Consider the following 18,194-nt stretch of genomic DNA (forward strand, 5'->3'; position numbering starts at 1 on the left):
CAATACTTGAGTCAATGGATACCAACATGCAAAGGAATGAAGTTTAGGAGCCTAACTCATACCAGTACTCTTAAAAAATAGATCTAAGGCTCTAGAAACAAATGCAGGAGTAAATAAATCTTCATGACTACAGATTGCACAATCTCTTCAAAATATAAGACAAATGCACAAGCAAAGAAAGACTGTCAAAATTTAAATATTTTTGCACTTTAAAAGGTTAGGATCAAGAAAACAGAAAAACAAACCAAAAATCAGCTTAGAATACTTGTATTACATCTAATAATACCTAGAATAAAGAATGCTTACAATTTAAAGACAGAGCTCAATTATGATAACCAGAAAAGGCTCAAGAGAGCCAAGAATGCACTAGACCCTTGCTTTACACAGAGAACCAAAAAAAGAAAACATAAACAATAATATAATCAAAACTAGACAGACATTTTCCAATGAAGGTATACAAATAGTCAATTTGGTACATGAAAAGACACCCAAACTGCTAGTCAGAGAAGTGAAAATGAAATTAAAACAAAACAAAACAAAACAAAACAAAACAACAACAATTTCTGAGCACTCCACACTCACCAGTGCTAGCAGGCATCTGGAGAGACAGAAATTCTCAGACTGCTACTGGAAATATCAAATTTAGGTAAAGCAGCTTTCCCATAGCTCCTCAAAGGTCTAAGCACAGAATTACTATACTACTTGGTAATTTCATTCCTAGGTATGTAGACAGGAGAAAGAGAAACATGTATCCCTGCAAAACATCTGTAAAAGACCAAAAGTGTAAACACAACCAAATCTACCAACTGAGGAAAATAAAATTAACTCATCCATACAATGTAATACGGTTAGCACTAAAGACCTGAAGTAAGAGAGAGGTTCTTAAAAATAAAACTAAACAATTCCAGTCCTTATTCCTCCCAGAGATTACTATTTTGTGGAAACTACAAGCCTTGTGGTAACTACAAAAGTTGGTTACAACACCTCATTCCCAGAACAATCACAATAAAATGGTAAGAAAAAGATCCCTTTCACTTTCTCAGAAATTGCCCCTCACCAAACCAATACAGCTCAGATCCAATGGCAGTGTCTTTCTGTGAGGTAGGGAAAGAGGAGGGCTGGAGGATGGGGATGAATATTACCTAAGAATATAAAACGAGAAGAAAAATTCTTCACAAACCAACTCCAAGAAAACACATATCTAAGAATAACCCAATAAAGAGTTCAAAATAGCTGTCTAAGAAACTCAATTATCTACATGACACACCATTAAAAATGAAACTCAATCAATGCATGAACAAAATTAAAATATCGCCACAGGAAAAATTCAAAAACAACAAAAACCCTGCTGCTAAAGATCAGAATTGAAATAAAATTTACTAGACAAATTCATCAGAAAATGTGATTAAGTAAGAGAAAAGGAAAATCAGCAAACCATAAAGAAAGACTTCAAAGGGCTGGGTGTCCTACACATATATACTCTGCTGACTTAGTAAACATCTTGGACCTTAGTTTCTTTTCCTGGTGCTGTAAGAAAACACCCCAACAAAAAATAATAGAAAAAGAGCTTCAAAATAGTATAGCTTACAATTCAAGGCAGTGAAGCTCTTAGTCATATTATATCCACAGAGAGAGCGGTAAATGTATGCAGCTAAGGCTCACCTTGCTTTCTCCACTTATACAGTCCAGGTCCCAGAGTCCTGCCACACCAATTAAAAGTAATCAAAAAAATCCCTCACAGGTATGTATGTCCAGAAGCCCATCTCTCAGGTGAGTCTAGATCTTGTCAAATTTACAACACTAATCATTACAAACCTTTCTTTTAAACAAAGAATCAAAAATCATGCAATCAAAGAAATAGAAAATATAAACACATAACACCTCCAAGTGCACCAATTAGACTACATAATGTTTCAAGAAAAAAAAAGGACTGAAAGCTTGCTTGAAAGAGGACATAAGAAATAAAAGTTCAAAGGACTCCAAAAATACTGGTCTTGCTTAGAACCTATAAAGGTGCTAGGTATGATACCCAAAAATACAAGGGATAGAAGCCCATACTGTGATCCATCACAGTCTGTATATAAGTATGTATGTATGTAGTATGTATGAATATGTATGCATGTGTTTGTTTGTTTGTCTTGTTTTTTTTCCTGACTACTCTTCTCAGTGTAGCCCTGGCTGTCCTGGACTCACTTTGTGAATTTGTCTGGTCTCAAAATCACAGACATCCATCCACCTGCCTCCTCCTCCTGAGTGCTGAGATTTAAAGTTGTGCATCACCACATCCTGCCTCAGAGTTTTTTGAACACAGAGAATATTAAAACCATCAAGGAAAATAATTCATCACATATAAGGCTCATGTTATACATTACAAAGATGTCCTAAATCTTACATACAAGAAGGAACTAAAAGAATACATTCAAAGCACTAAAAGAGGAAAAACTGCAAGCCAACATTATATCCAGCAAAACTGCCTTTCAAAACTGAAGGAGACTTTTCTAGACAGACAAAGGTTGAGGTAGTTCACCATCTAAAGGCAGAACTAAACAGACACTAGACAGTAACAAGAAAGCATATAAAAATTAAGTTTGTTGGCCACAATATTTATATATTGACAACTATAAGGCTTTAAAAGTAAGAGCATAGTTCTGGTAAAGAATTTAGTTGACAAAAGCATAAAAATTTAATTACACCAGCCAAGTATGTCCTAGCCTAGGAGAGCAGAGACAGGAAGATCTCTGCATATTCAAGGCCAGCTTGGTCTATTAAGAGAGTTCTCACGCCTGTAATCCCAGCACTTGGGAGGCAGAGGCAGGCAGATCTCTGAGTTCGAGGCCAGCCTGGTCTACAGAGTGAGTTCCAGGACAGCCAGGGCTACACAGAGAAACCCTGTCTCGAAAAACCAAAAAAAAAAAAAAAAAAAAAAAAAAAAGGGAGTTCCAGGGCAGTCAGGACTGAAAAGTGAGATCCTATCAAAAACCACTTGATTTGTACAGTGAATTCTAGGAGAGCCAAGGCTATATAGTAAGACTCCTGTTCCCACTAAATACACAAAGTAAAATAAAATATTTTAAGTCAATGCAAATAGCAAACAAAAGATAGCAGATATATTAAACAAAATATACTTTGTCAAAAACTGCCACAGGGGCAAAGACTGACAGACACTGCAGGATGACAAAATAAGCTTAAAAGTTGATATCACAGTGCTCAACGATATGGGATAGTCACAGTTGGTGTTGGAGACAAAGCAATTCCAACACCACTTTATAACAATAGAGAAGACAATCGGGTATGGTGGCTCATTCCTATAATGCCCCAATCCTTGGGAAGTTCAGATAGTAACACCACATAGATTTAAAGGCCAGGCTAAATTCCATATTGAGTTCCAGGAAAACTTGACTAGAACATTTGACCCTGTATCAAAAGCAAGCCAGGCATGCTGACTAACACCTATAATCCTAGCACTGCGGTCTAGAAAGTAAGTGAGAAAGAGAAGTAGGAAAAGCCAGAGAGATGGTTCAGTGAGTAATAAAGGCACTTGCCACTAAATCGACATGATAGAGGGCAACAATCAACTTACAAACAGTCCTTAGGCCTCCACAGTGAGCTGGGGCTAACACACACAAATAAATTTCAAATAATAGGGCAACCACTCAAGCACAAAATGATAACTAGACTTGAACATAGAAGGTTACTAGACAGAACACACACACACACACACAAAATCAATCCCACAAAATAGCAGAATATACATTCTTCTCAAGTATACAGAGAATAGCCCCCAAAATACATCATGCTCACACAATGTCATTGAAATTTATGGCCAGGCAGTGGTGGCACACGCCTTTAATCCGAGCACTTGGGAGGCAGAGGAAGGTGGATTTCTGAGTTCGAAGCCAGCCTGGTCTACAGAGTGAGTTCCAGGACAGCCAGGGCTACACAGAGAAACCCTGTCTCGAAAAAACAAAAACCAAAAACAAAAAAAGAGAAAAGGAAAAAGAAATTTATGAAGACTAAAACCACTATTGTTACCAGCCTCTATGGGAAGAAAGCAGAAATCCTTGACAGTACAAAACAGGAAAAATTTATACATGTATGGTAATAAAACTGAATTTTGGAAAACTATTGGGTCAAAAAATTACTAAGAGAAATTAAAAATATGTTGAGACAAATAAGAATACAATAGACCGAAGTTTACAATATTCAGCAAAAGAAGTACTAAAAAGGATATTTATGTCGCTGGGAGATGGTGTCCCACGCCTGTAATCTCAGCACTCTGGGAGGCAGAGGTAGGCGGATTTCTGAGTTCAAGGCCAGCCTGGTCTACAGAGAGAGTTCCAGAACAGCCAGAGCCTGGCTTTAATACAAATAAACCTGGTTTCTTCAGGTTTTTTCTCGAAAAAAAACAAATAAAAAAAACCCAACCAACCAACCAACCAACCAAACAAACAAACAAAAAAAACCAAAAAAATTCATGGCCTCTTTTTTCATTAACTGTTGTTTTGTTATATATATATATATTTGTTTTTGGTTTTTTTTGGATTTGGTTTTTTTGAGACAGGGTTTCTCTATGTAGCCCTGGCTGTCCTGGAACTCACTCACTCTGTAGACCAGGCTGGCCTCAAACTCAGAAATCCGCCTGCCTCTGCCTCCCAGAGTGCTGGGATTACAGGTGTGCGCCACCACCATCCGGCTATATTTGATTTTTTAATCGAATTACAGGTGGGGGAGGAACACCTGACCTAACACCCCCAAAACACATACACACACACACACAGAGTGCAAGTGTCCATAGAAGCCAGAAGAGAGCATTATATTTCTGGAGCTTAAGTTCCAGATGGTTATGATCCACTCCACATGTGTGTGCTAGAATCCTAACTCTGGTACTCTGCAAAAACAGTGTGCACTCTTACTGCTGAGCCATCTCAAGGCCTTATAGAACAAACTCTTTGCCACATTAAGAAAAAAAGGGCTTAAATCATAAAGAGACATTATAACTGATATCATTAGGAACCATACATAACTGGACCATCTAGAAGAACTGAATAAATTCGTTGAAATAGCCAATCCAAGACTAAAGAATGATATGAATCATTTTTAATAAAATCCAAACAAAGCTGAGCTCATGCCAGTACTCAGGAGGCAGAGGCAGCCAGGTCTGCGGAGCTAAGTTCTTGGATAGTCAAGGCTACAGAGAAACCAAAAAACAAAAAACAAAGGAGAGATGACTCAGCAGTTAAGAGCTCTTCCAAAGGACCATGTTTGGTTCCCAGCACCCATGTCGGCTGGCTCACACTGACCTCTAACCCTAGTTCACCTCTGTTGAGACCTGCACTTATGTCCACATATAATGGAAACAATAAAGATGAAATGTAAAAAGCCAAACCTATGAAGCCTACAGTTAGCCGGGCGGTGGTGGCACACGCCTGTAATCCCAGCACTCTGGGAGGCAGAGGCAGGCAAATTTCTAAGTTCCAGGCCAGCCTGGTCTACAGAGTGAGTTCCAGGACAGCCAGGGCCACACAGAGAAACCTTGTCTGGAAAAAAACAAATCCAAAAACAAAAACAAACAAACAAAAGAATTAGAAGAAGCCTACAGTTTACTGGTGCACTGGACAGGCAGCTCCACATTCTCACCCTTCGGAAGCTGGGAATGTCACATCTAGAATCCCAGCACTCAGGAAGCTGAAGCAAGATGATAACAATGGAAAAAGTAGAGTTTCTTCAACAAACTATTTTAGGAAAATTGTATATCCATATCAAAAGAATTCAGGTCCTTTGCCTTCCACCATACAAAAAAATTAACAACAAAACAAACAGGTACAAGACCCGCAACAATGAAGCACACTGGGAAGGACAGGAGCTTCTTGGCTATGATCCCTAACCAAAAACTATCAAGAGCAAAACCAGTAAAGGGGCATTATAGGAGACATTAAACTTCTCCTCCAACAACAACAACAACAAAATCCAAGCCAACCAAACCAGCACGACAGAGACATCCTGCTCAAAGGAGCAGAGTGAGAAGGCAACCGTGGGATAGGATTTCTTAGCACATCTCTTACCTATATAAAAATGTGCATCCTTTTAAGTTGTGATCAGAGGAAACCTAATTTCCAGTACTTTTTACTTTTTATTGACTACACTTAAATTTTTAGGCCTATAACATCCTCAATCCCAAAATGTCACTTAACTTTATAAGATAAGAAACTGGAAAGGAGAAAAAATTGCTGGGACTTACAAAAAGGAAAAAAAGCTTCTGATAAGAAATTAACAGGTAACTCAGTAGAAGTGTGCTGCTGAACATCCACTGAGGTATTAAATTCAATCCCCAATAATGAATGGCAAAAACAAAACTAAAAATTTGAAAATACAGATATCCCTGATTTAAATATTGGTCTTCTAAATAAAGTCATTTCTTACTCAATTGGTAACTCTTACTCCAAGTTTATAACACATTTTCCATTACAACAAACAGATACACAGTCTCAAAAGAGCAACTTTGTCAGAAAAGCAACATTATCAACAAATTCTCTTTTTACCAGATACAGTCCTTACCTGGCTCAGGAAGCTTGGTCTGTGGCATCAAACTGGGAAGTCCTGTCTCCTTTTCTATGTCGACCATGCTTACACTGGACTTATCACAAACATTCAGTCGAGGCCCAACTGATTCAGAGTGGCTGCCATGGTTGGGATCTGCTGCTGAGTCCTCAAGTATGCTTGTAGGAGGAGCTCTTTGTTCTAAGTAATCATCCCGGCCCTTCTGCACAGGGTCACCAGGAAGTAAGATTCCAAAAGCACCCTCAGAGTTTTCTTTCTCCCTAAATCTGTTAGTGCGCTTGCCAGGCTTAGGACGCCTTTGGTTTAATCGCTGCCACCGCTTTTTAGGCACCACTTGATTAATACCGTGGGGTTCATCATTCTCAGTGTTCATTTCAGAGCCCAGCTCTGGGCCTTTTCTGTTCTCAAAAGAAGGTTCTTTTTCAAGAATTTTATCATGGTCAGATTGTTTAACCTTGCTATCAAAATGTACATCAGAAAAATGGGTGTCTTCATTTCTTAAATGGTCCATTTCTTGAAGAGGCTCTTCTTTCGCCGGATCTTCAGCCCCACCCCTTGATGGGCCATTCACTGCTCCTCCACTCTCTTTGTTTCCCAGTTGGTTAGCAGCAAGTGTCACAGCTGGAAGTCGGCTCAACTTTCTCTTTCGCTCAGTCTTTAAGGCCTTTGGGTTTACTGAAGGTTTTGCCATCTGGGCTGAAATGGTTACCCTCAATTTGGATGATGGCTTTGCTCGGCCACAGTTGCGCCTCGGTATACAGTTGGAGCGAATTTTACCACAAGCTGGGACTGGCTTAACTTCTCTTTTGTCAGAAGCTAAGCCGGATAGGGAAGAAGACAATTCTCCAGACAATGCGGAGTCACCCCCACCAGGACTAAGGCGAACTGAGTCCTGAGCACTATCTCCAGGTTTTTCAGAATTGTGTGTGGAGCCTCCTAACACCAAAACTTTTGATGTCCCTACAGGACTACCAGAAGAACAGTCCCCACGATCTGGAGTACGGTAGGAAGCCAAATTTTGAGCAGTCATCAACCGCTGCTCCTTTGTCTTACTATCATGCATATCTTTCAGCATCATTAGCAATGTGCTAAACTTGTAATCTGGTTCGATTGGTATATGATTCTGACTAGAAGTAGAAGAAAACAGTAATGGCTTTGATGACTTTGTTGTTCCAGAATCACTGACTTCCTCACTTAAGGATCTGTATGAGAGTTCCTTCAATTCTGATAGAACGTGCTTTACCACTGCTGTTTCTATGTCACTTGAATCTCTAGTTTTCTCATGCATATTGTTCAGTAGTTTGAGCCCCTCTCCTTTCCCACTTTTGGGTATGCTGGCTAAAGGAGAGCCATTGGTATCAGAAGAACAGCATTTCAAACTGAGGTCCTCACTTGTAGCTGAGGTTTCTGCAACAGTGGGGCTTTCTTTATGCTTGCATTTTATACTTCGGAACTTGGGCTGTCTGCATTTCAAGGGCAACAGAGTTTGATTTGCAAGCCCACCCTTTGTCAGTGAGTTTTCATTACGAATACCTGGTGGTGCACTGAATTTTGTAGTGAGACCATCATTTCTAAATTCTGGTTGGGGTTTGGGAATAGGACTACTGATTTTAAGATCAGAAAGATTGACCGGAGACATCTCAGCAGTTTCAGGTTCCATTGTCTTGGTAGAATCCATTAAATGGTCTGTATGTGAATTAGTAATGAGGGATTTCTGTTTCTCTTTTATCCTGTTTGTGGCAGGATATCTAGAATACTGTGTTTCATTTTTGTGCACAGATAAAGCACTCTCTGTTTTATTGAAAGCATCTGTATTTTCAAGGACACTGTTCTGGAATTCTGAGTTGTGTTCTGTAGGATCCAGGTCACTGCTTCCAATATCAGAAGTGGGACACCCACTGACAGAATCGCTTCGCTTTTCCTCATCACCAGCTCCAACATAGCAGAGCTGTACTTTTGAGCTGCAGACCTGGCCTGGTTGGAGTTTCTTTTTTTCTCCAGAATGTTTAGAGATTAAAGCACCCTCAGACAAACCTGATAAAGAATCACAATTGGGAATCTCAAAATCTGTCTTAGCAGTGTTCTGGCCACAGGAAGAAAAGAGGAAATTTCCTGGTGCAGTGCTAGACCCTGTGAGACTGTTTGCTATCCTGGAAAGCTCATTAGAAGCCTGTTTATCAGATACATCCCCAGAGATAAAGTCTAGGCCAAGGTTCTCTGGAATCTTCCCCCTCGACTCGTCTTTATGTGCTTCAAATGGTGTGAGACCCTTTTTCACACTAGTCCTTTTGATGTTATCAGAGCTCTTCCTAACTCGAGACTTGGCACAAGGCTTTTCCTTTCCATCTGCGGAATGCTCAGAATCAAACGCCAGAGACTTCAAGCAGCCATTCAGCAACAGGTCGTGTTCTGAATCAGGATCATTTGTACAATCTTCAAATGGCATGTCTTCCTCACTGTCCAACTTGACTGAGCTAGTGACACATTTTTGGTTCTTAGATCCTTTGGGAACATCATACTGCTCGGCAAGACCAACACTGGCTTCCCATTTACTCAAAATTTTCTGAGGAACCTTAAATTAAAAGGAAAATAAGAATACCATTTATTAAAAAAAAAAAGGAAAAACAAGAAGATAAAAAACATCTCAAATCAGAATCTACCTTAAATCTTTTTTTCTATTTTGTTTTTTATTTTTCAAGACAGGGTCTCACTATTCAGATCTCACTGCCCTGGAACTCATTACGTAGGTGACCAGGCTGGCCTCAAATTCACATAAGTCCACCAGACTCTCCCTCGAACATACTGGGATCAAACATGTCCACTACTACTCCTTGAAAACTTTACTGTTCTTATTCAAAGTCCTCTTTCTGAAGCCAGACAGCCTACCCCTACCCCCCAAGTCTCCAAAAAAGAAAAAAAGGTTCCGTTGTTGACTTGAGGTTATATGTATACACTACCATGCCTAGATCTTCAATTTCATCCTAGGGAACTGCCCAATATTAGCATCTGAGTTTATCACAACTTGCCTACCAAGGATTCCAGGCACTACTGTTATTGATGCAGCCTATCATGCTGGATATGGTGTTGCACACCATCAACCCTAACACTTGGGAGGCAGGGGGAGGTGAATCCTTGAGTTGGGGGCAAATCTGTTCTACAGGGCGAGTAGAACAGCCAGTGTGACATAGAGAAACCCTGTCTTGGAAAACCAAAAATAAACAAATTACCTATCATAACTAGAACAACTAGTCTCAGAAAAATCACCACACTCTTGGCATTTATCAGCAAAACTGAGTGGGCTCTTAACTTCAATTAAAAGTATTAACATTACATTTCTAAAGCAAGATCAATTTCCCCTATATTTACACCTTAGAATAAAAAATTTTTTTTTTCTTTCTGACATAGGAAAGAGTACAAGTACATACATGCTCAACAGAATAAAAACAAAAGCAGGCAGGTAAGCAAAGATTTAAAAAGTGAAGCATGGAGAAATGAGACAATAGGAATGAAAGGGTCAGAGGCCCCACCTATCTCAATGGGACCTGAAGCCCCACCTATCACAAGGGCGCGGAAGAAACCAGAGCTCTTCTGTGCGTGCTATGTATGACCTGGAGCATAACCAAGTTATCTTCAGGGCATAATTACTTAATCCAGAGACACAAAACAAGAAGGGTACACAAAATGCGTAAGAACATTCAAACTTTGAAACACACTTACTTTTCAGACCCTTCCATCCCTGGGTCCCTACAGTGTCATTTGGCAACGCTCTACCTACCAGTTACTATTCACAAATATATAAAATACTTAGAAGGCTCGCCAACATATATAAACTATAAGGTTTACTAGAATGGTAGGTTCCTCCTGGCAAGTACTATACTGAATATTTAGTCTATTTCAGACATAATCACACATATATCTGTGTTAATGTTAGTGATAAAAGTAAATCAGGTTTCCAAAACAGAAAAGTCCTAGTGAATTCTTCTAATGAGAGCTAAAACTCAACACAAAATCTGACACCTCCACCACCACTATGCACTGAGAACAATGGCAAGAAGCCATCAAGCTCTTCCATCCTAACAACTGTACACACTAGTACAACCTTACAATATAGTATTTTGTAATTCTAAACATTAGAATAATTTTAAGTACAGGCCACTATGCTAACTTAAGAGATTAAAACAAATCCCATATACTTGTTATAAATGGCAGTTCAATCAAGTTTGTCACTAACTCGAATTATCCAAATTATGATTAGGAAAAAAAACAGTATAAAAATAGTTACATATATTGGGCATTGGGGGAAGGCAGCAATCTAAGAACTAGTGTTTTTTACTTTCTTTAATTTTATTATTATTTTTATTTTATTTTATTTTTTTTACTTTTTATTTTATTTTTTTGGTTTTTCCGAGACAGGGTTTCTCTGTGTAGCCCTGGCTATCCTGGAACTTACTCTGTAGACCAGGCTGGCCTTGATCTCAGGAATCTACCTGCCTCTGCCTCCCAAGTGCTGGAACTAAAGGTGTGTGCCATCACTGCCCGGCTGCCCTTTGCTTTTCTAAGAGCCCTGTTCTATGAACCTGGCTGGGGCAGAGTACCTACTGTGTAGAGCAGGCTATCCTCAAACTTGCAATGATCTTCCAGCCTCTGCTTTGTAGGTGCTAGAACTGTAAGTACTGACAAACACACCCAGTTCAAAGAATTATTTCTTATACAATTTACTATGAAAATTGGGCAAGGTGGTTGTACTGACTGGTTTTATGTGTCAACTTGACACAAGCTGGAGTTATCACAGAGAAAAGATGCCTCCCTTGAGGAAATGCTTCCATGAGATCCAGCTGTAAGGCATTTTCTCAATTAGTGATCAAAGGTGGGAAGGCCCCTTGTGGGTGGTGCCATCCCTGGCTGGTAGTCCTGGGTGCTATAAGAGCAAGCCAGTAACATCCCTCCATGGCATCTGCATCAGTTGCATGCATGACCTTGCGTGGCCTCTGCATCAGGTTCTAGCCTCTAGAATCCTGGCCTATTTGAGTTTCTGTCCTGACTTCCTTCAATGATGAACAGTGCTGTGGAAGTGTAAGCAGAGTAATTCCTTTCCTCCCCAACTTGCTTTTTGGTCCTGGTGTTTTGTCACAGCAACAAAAAAATGGGTACCACTAAGAGAAGTGGGTACCAGCTTAGTGGGGTGTTGTAACAGACCTGACAATCTTCTGGAAGGGTTGTGGAAGGACTTTGGAACTTTTAGGCTAGAAAAACCACGGAGTATTAAGAGCTCTCAGCGGAATGTCCTGTAGGACCTAGGAAGATAAGACTGTTGAGAGCAGTACAGAAGAGGGAAGGCCTGGCTTGTGAAGCTTCAGACAATTTAAATACTGCCAGGGCTCTGTGCTATCTTAAATCTGTCACTCTGGTCAGTTGGGGCTGCAGAGCCAGCTACGATTAACAAGACACCAGCACCACTGAAGTGAAGCTTTGAGCTACTGGGATAATTGATGCTTATTAGCCGGAGCTAAGGAATTAGTCATCTTTTACCTCAGCATCACTAAGGTAAAATCTGGGAAGTATTTCCTGAGACTGCAGAAGCAGTCAAGGTTGTCCTTATGCTGACAGCTAAACTGTAATATGCAAGAGTCACCCAGGTGGTAGTGGTTTTGGAAGGCATAAAGAGTTCATCAAGAGCAGCTGAAGACTTAGCACTGTGAGAGGCCACTGGTGAAGTTGCAGTTGAAGGCCAAGGACAGAGGAGTCATACAAAGAAGTTGAAGTTGGCACCATGAAAAGAGCCTCAATGAGGCTTATCGGTGAATGTGCAGCCCAGTTGCAGAAGACCCCAGGATTCTGCAGATGCCAGTATCATTCGATGACCACCAAGAATAGCAGCAGCAGTTGGAGTGGAGCCTGCTGGATGGAGTCTATAAGTCAAGCTCGAGTGTGCTACAGAGGGCAGAGCCAGAGAACCAACCCTAAGGCCTTTGGAGGAGCCCAGAAGACCGTGAGTAGATCCCAGATCCTGGATGGTTGGAATTTAGTTTTGCTTTTATTTGATTGTCTGTGCTCTAATATTTTGCTCTTGAAGTAAAAAAGTACTTGGCTTGTTTGTTTATTATTTTAATGTGAGCTCTTGTGAATGAATAAGAAAGGAAGGGTTGTGGCTTTAATAGTGATGTATTTGTGTGTCAAGTTGACAACAAATCAACTGTACTGGTTGGTTTTCTCTGTCAACTTGACACAATATAGTCATCAGAAAGAAAGGAGCCTTAACTCTGGAAGTATCTCCATGAGATGCAACTGTAAGACATTTTCTTAATTAGTTATCAATAGGGTTGGGCTCAGCTGGGGATAGTACCATCCTTGGGCTGGTAGTCCTGGATTCTATAAGGAAGCAAGCCAGTAAGCACCTCCCCCAACACCTGTCTTCCTCCCCCACACCACCCCTCTCAAGGCATTGTCTTTGCATTAGTTCCTGCCCTGAGTTCCAGTCCTCACTTTCAATGATAAACAGTGCTGTAGAATAAACTTTCTTTCCTCCTCAATCTGCTTTTTGGTCACAATGTTTTGTCATAGCAACAAAAAACTCTGTTTTATAGCTATAGTCCCAGCTACTCAGGAGGTTGAGGAGCCCAGGAATTAAGAGTTGGAGCAAAACAGCAAGAGCTTATCAAACTACTCAACTGACACTAACATACTGTGAGACCAACAGGAGAGAGAACGACAATTACAATAACTAGTAGGACAAAGGAAATAAAGAACTAAGGATTAGGGATGGAGAAGCTTCAGCTTTAGGACACTGAAAGAGCAAGGGCTCAAGATGGAGCTCATTGACCAGGACTTTCCTAAAGGCCTGAGGCCCTGGATTCAATGCCCAACAGCGGTGGGGGGCATAGACAGACTGACAACAGAAACAGACACAGAAAAAAAAGACAACGAATGACAAGTTTGTTACTTGTATTTTAACAAGAGCAAGGCTAGATTGGGCTACATAGCAAGATGCTGTCTCAAATATGCATGTGTGCACTCACAACATTTAAGAAAATAAATTGAACGTTTTTTTTTTCTTAGCAAACTATAACAAAGCATCAAGCAAAAGAAAAAAGTGTTGAATTCCCTGCACCACATGAATTAAGGGTGATGATAGATTTCTGTATACTCAGCACTTCAGGGGTAGAGGTAGGAGCAGCAGGACTTCAAGGTCATCCACATTACAAAAACAACAAACAAAACCACCTTTGGGTTGGGCTTAAAGTCAAATTCCATTAATGCCAGCACTCTAAGACACAGGTAAGTAGATCTCTTAGTTCAAAGCCAAATTGGTAAACATACGGATTTAGCAAATTTCAGGACAGGATTTAGCAAATTTCAGGACAGACCCGGGTCTCAAAAACAAACAAAAGACTGGGCAGTGGCAGTGCACGCCTGTAATCCCAGGCACTGTGGGAGGCAGAGGCAGGCGGATTTCTGAGTTCAAGGCCAGCCTGGTCTACAGAGTGAGTTCCAGGACAGCCAGGGCTATACAGAGAAACCCTGTCTCCAAAAAACCAAATCCAAAAAAACCAAAATTAGTTAATTGATTAATTAATAAGCAACAAATGTTCATAAACCTAAGCAAACGATTCATAACATGTTCTGTTTCATAAACATAAACAAATGTGTGGTGGCATACTCCTCTATTCCCAGCATTCTTGAAGACTATGGCAAGAGAACTGTAGAGTCAGCTGGGCAGTGGTGGCACACGCCTTTAGTCCCAGGGCTTGGAGGCAGAGGCAGGTAGATTCCTGAGTTTGAGGCCAGCCTGGTCTACAGAGTGAGTTCCAGGACAGCCAGGGCTACACAGAGAAACCCTGTCTTGAAAAAACAAACAAACAAACAAAACAAGACAAAACAAAACCCCCTGTAGAGTCTGAAGCCTGTCTGTTCAACAGTGAGACCCTGTCTAAAAGCAAAACAAAGGAAGTAAAACCCACTCACACAGAAAAGTTTGTGACTAAAATATAACCGGGGAGGAAACTGCAAAATTTAAAACTGGCATAAATAAATAAATAAATAAAATAAAATAAAATAAAAAAAAATACTAAAACACCTTAGCCAAGTCAGATGTTACGGGGACATTGCTATAATTCTAGCACCTGGCAAGTGCGAGACAGGGAAGCCTGAGTTTAAACCTGAGCTCAAGAACAGTCTAAAATGCAGAACAAGACCCTGTCTAAAAAAAAAAAAAAAAAGCTAACAAGGTCAGTATTCTTTTTTATTTTTATTTTCCCGTTCAGTCTTAGAGATTAAAATAAGGGATTTATGCTTAGTAGGCAAGAACTCTTCCCGTGAGCTAAACCCCCATTCTGTTGTTTCTTCTTACATAAAAGATAACCAAAGGGGGCTGGAGAGATGGCTCAGTGGTTAAGAACACTGTCTGCTCTTCCAGAGGTCCTGAGTTCATTTCCCAGCAACCATATGGTGGCTCACAACCATCTGTAATGAAATCTGATGCCCTCTTCTGGTGTGTCTGAAGACAGTGACAGTATACTCACATAAAATAAATAAGTTGCCGGGCTGTGGTGGCGCACGCCTGTAATCCCAGCACTCTGGGAGGCAGAGGCAGGCGCATTTCTGAGTTCGAGGCCAGCCTGGTCTACAGAGTGAGCTCCAGGACAGCCAGGGCTACACAGAGAAACTCTGTCTCGATAAAATCAAATCCAATAAATAAATAAATAAATAAATAAATAAAGAAGTTAAAAAAAAAATAGATAGCCAAAGGGGGCTGGAGAGATGGCTCAGAGGTTAAGAGCACTGACTGCTCTTCCAGAGGACCTGAGTTCAATTCCCAGCAACCACATGGTGGCTCACAACCATCTGTAATGGGATCTGATGCCCTCTTCTGGTGTGTCTGAAGACAGCAACAATGGACTGATAACTTGAACGAATAAGTTTGGTCTACTGAGTGAGTTCCAGGACAGCCAGAGGTGTATACAGAGAAACTCTGTCTCAAAAAAACCAAAAAGACAACCAAAGACTGGTCACCCTATAACAGTGTCCATTACCTCCCTGCTAAGTCAGAGGTAGTAGGATCGCCTCTCAGACACATCAGTATAATGCTGTGTGGAATCCAGGGACAGCTAATCCTTACAAAAGACACTATGCTCTAACTATTACTTCTTCAATATCCTGCTAAATAAATGTAATAGTATATTCCAAATCTATTAACACTGTTTCTTCCATAAGCCAACCCACAAGAAGATGAACTTTTTATATTCATTTGTTTATATATTGTCTTTACCTTATGCCTATATCCTTTTTCTTTCTGTTTCCCTCTTTTCCTAAGGACAGGTAGTTCTTCAAATTGATGTCTGCCTTCAAACATGACGATTGCTTTTCCAGCAACCCAGGCTTTTTCAGAAGGGTCTCCAAAAGCCTCCACATAGTATTCTCGATATGGCCTCCTATTGGCAACTAGATAAGAATGAAAAAGAAAATGTCATTTCTTCAAAAGGATGAGCACTCACCATCAAGAGAATAGCCAAACCTCCTATTGCCAGAGGAGCCTAGATTGTTCAGCAGGTAAAAGACACTTGGCACCAGACCTGACAAGCTTGAGTTTAACTCAAGGTTGCTCTCCAGCAAACACATGATGAGAGGAGAGCTGTTACAGCACTTGCTGAGTATGTAAGAGGCCAAAAGCAGATGTATATTAAAACAATGTTGAGTAGCTGGGGTGATAGCTCAGCTGTTCAGAGTGATTCCTTGTGTTCCCGAGGACTCATGTTTACTCCCTAGCACCACATCAGGCAGCTCGCAACCTCCTCTAACTGCTGCTTCAGGAGACACAACACGGTTTGCCCTCTGTGAGCAAACAAACATACAAATATGTCAAAGTAATTTTTTTTAATGGAAACAAGTCTTTATTAAGTAACTTTTAATATCAGAAAAATAAAACTCTTATAATTCTCTTTACAGCAAATATATAATATCAGTGCTTTGGCCATCTTAAGTTAAAGGCCCTTTATCATAAAATATATGGTTTTAACCTTTACTCAAATTGAATTTATAATCCCTATGACTTCCCTACATATACATAACAAAAGAGTATAGTAAAATTAGCAAGTACTAAACTATATTGATAATTTATCATTCTTAGTTTGTGGTTTTTAGAAACAGTACACGCACCTAATATATGTCGATTCCTTGGCTTATTAGTTGCAGTGTACGATGCAACAAAATACGAAACACATGCTTGGTGACATTCGTCCATATCTACAAGACGGCAGCTAGAGATTAAGATTCAATACTGACAATCAACTATCCTACAAGCAATTAGCATTACATCATAATATGCCATCAAGGCAACAACTCCTGAAAGCAGCTGTGACAACCTCCAATCAGTTTACTTCATTTCAGACCTATCTCCAATCACAAGGAAAGGTTTCTTTAAGACACACTTGTACATTTCACCTGTGGATGTTTTAACGTCATCCTCAGTATGTCCCCAAATTTGCTGGTATTGAAAGGACAAAACATTATACTGGTGGGTTTTTCTACTAATTATTTTTTGAAGCATTATTTTCCCAACACAAAAGAGCTTTTTTTCTCAGTATAACAAAAATTGAAATCTTACATGTATTCAATAGTAAATAGACAAAATTTTATTTTTTATTTCCACTTGAAGAGTTACATTTCGTATAAAGTTTACAAATAACGGTTTTTATTTTGATTTTTCAGTCAAAGTATTTTTTAAGGGTCTAGAGATGACTCAGCAGTTAAAAGCATGTACAGCCCTTGCAGAGGACGACTTCAGCTCCCCATGCCCATGTCTAGTGGCTCACAATTGCTTATAGCTACCCAATAGCTATACAGGAACCCAATGCTCTGACTTCCACAGGCCTGTGGACTATAAAGTGAGTTCCAGGTCAGCTTGGGCTACATCAAGATATCTTATCTAAAAATAAGTCAAGAGATCAGTATGTGTCTTTAATCCCAGTACTTGGAAGACTAACAGATCTCAATAAATTTAAGTCCAGCTTGATCTATAGAAGAGTTCTAGGCTAACCAGAGCTATATATAGCGAAAACCTGTCTCAAATCAGTTCCCAGCACTCATTTCACAAAACCAACAGTAACCTGTAATTCTACTTTATAGAATTACCATCTGTCCCCCTACCCCCCCCCCCCGCACCCCCTCCCTCAGTGCTGGTGTTACAGAGCATACCCTAATGCCTGGATTCTTCTCTGAGTGCAGAGAATTGAAGAGTTCTCATGATTGGAAAGGAAAGGACGTTACTGACTGAGCCATCACTCAGACCCTAGGGTTTTCCTTTTTTTTTGTATTTTTGTTAAGATTTATTTATTTTATGTATATGAGTACACTGTCACTGTCTTCAAACACACTAGAAGAGAACATCAGGTCACATTGCAGATGGAGCCACCATGTGGTTGCTGAGAATTGAACTCAGGACCTTTGGAAGAGCAGTCAGTGCTCTTAACCACTAAGCCATCTCTGCAACCCCAAAATTTGTGTTTTCTAACAGCATTTGAAATATTTAACCTACAAGGGAATCACTATATTGTTATATACTGTATTATACTACACTAATGTTTATATTTGTATCAAATAATAGCTACAATGCCGGGCAGTGGTGGCGCACGCCTGTAATC

The 18,194-nt window shown here is 40.0% G+C and overlaps 1 protein-coding gene across 6 annotated transcripts in view; it reads right to left on the minus strand.

Moving 5' to 3' along the window:
* Nucleotides 1-18,194, minus strand: part of Nsd1 (nuclear receptor binding SET domain protein 1) — a 110,043-nt gene that overhangs the window by 62,961 nt on the left and 28,888 nt on the right. For all 6 annotated transcript variants that reach the window (XM_052156665.1, XM_052156664.1, XM_052156667.1 and 3 more), the window contains exons 4-5: nt 15,824-15,996; nt 6,556-9,130 (exon numbers count right to left, since the gene is read on the minus strand). In XM_052156665.1, the coding sequence (XP_052012625.1) occupies nt 6,556-9,130; nt 15,824-15,996 (2,748 nt within the window). The remainder of the gene's footprint in view (nt 1-6,555; nt 9,131-15,823; nt 15,997-18,194) is intronic.

The sequence above is a fragment of the Apodemus sylvaticus genome, chromosome 14 (assembly GCF_947179515.1).
Source record: "Apodemus sylvaticus chromosome 14, mApoSyl1.1, whole genome shotgun sequence".
Classification (NCBI taxonomy): domain Eukaryota; kingdom Metazoa; phylum Chordata; class Mammalia; order Rodentia; family Muridae; genus Apodemus; species Apodemus sylvaticus.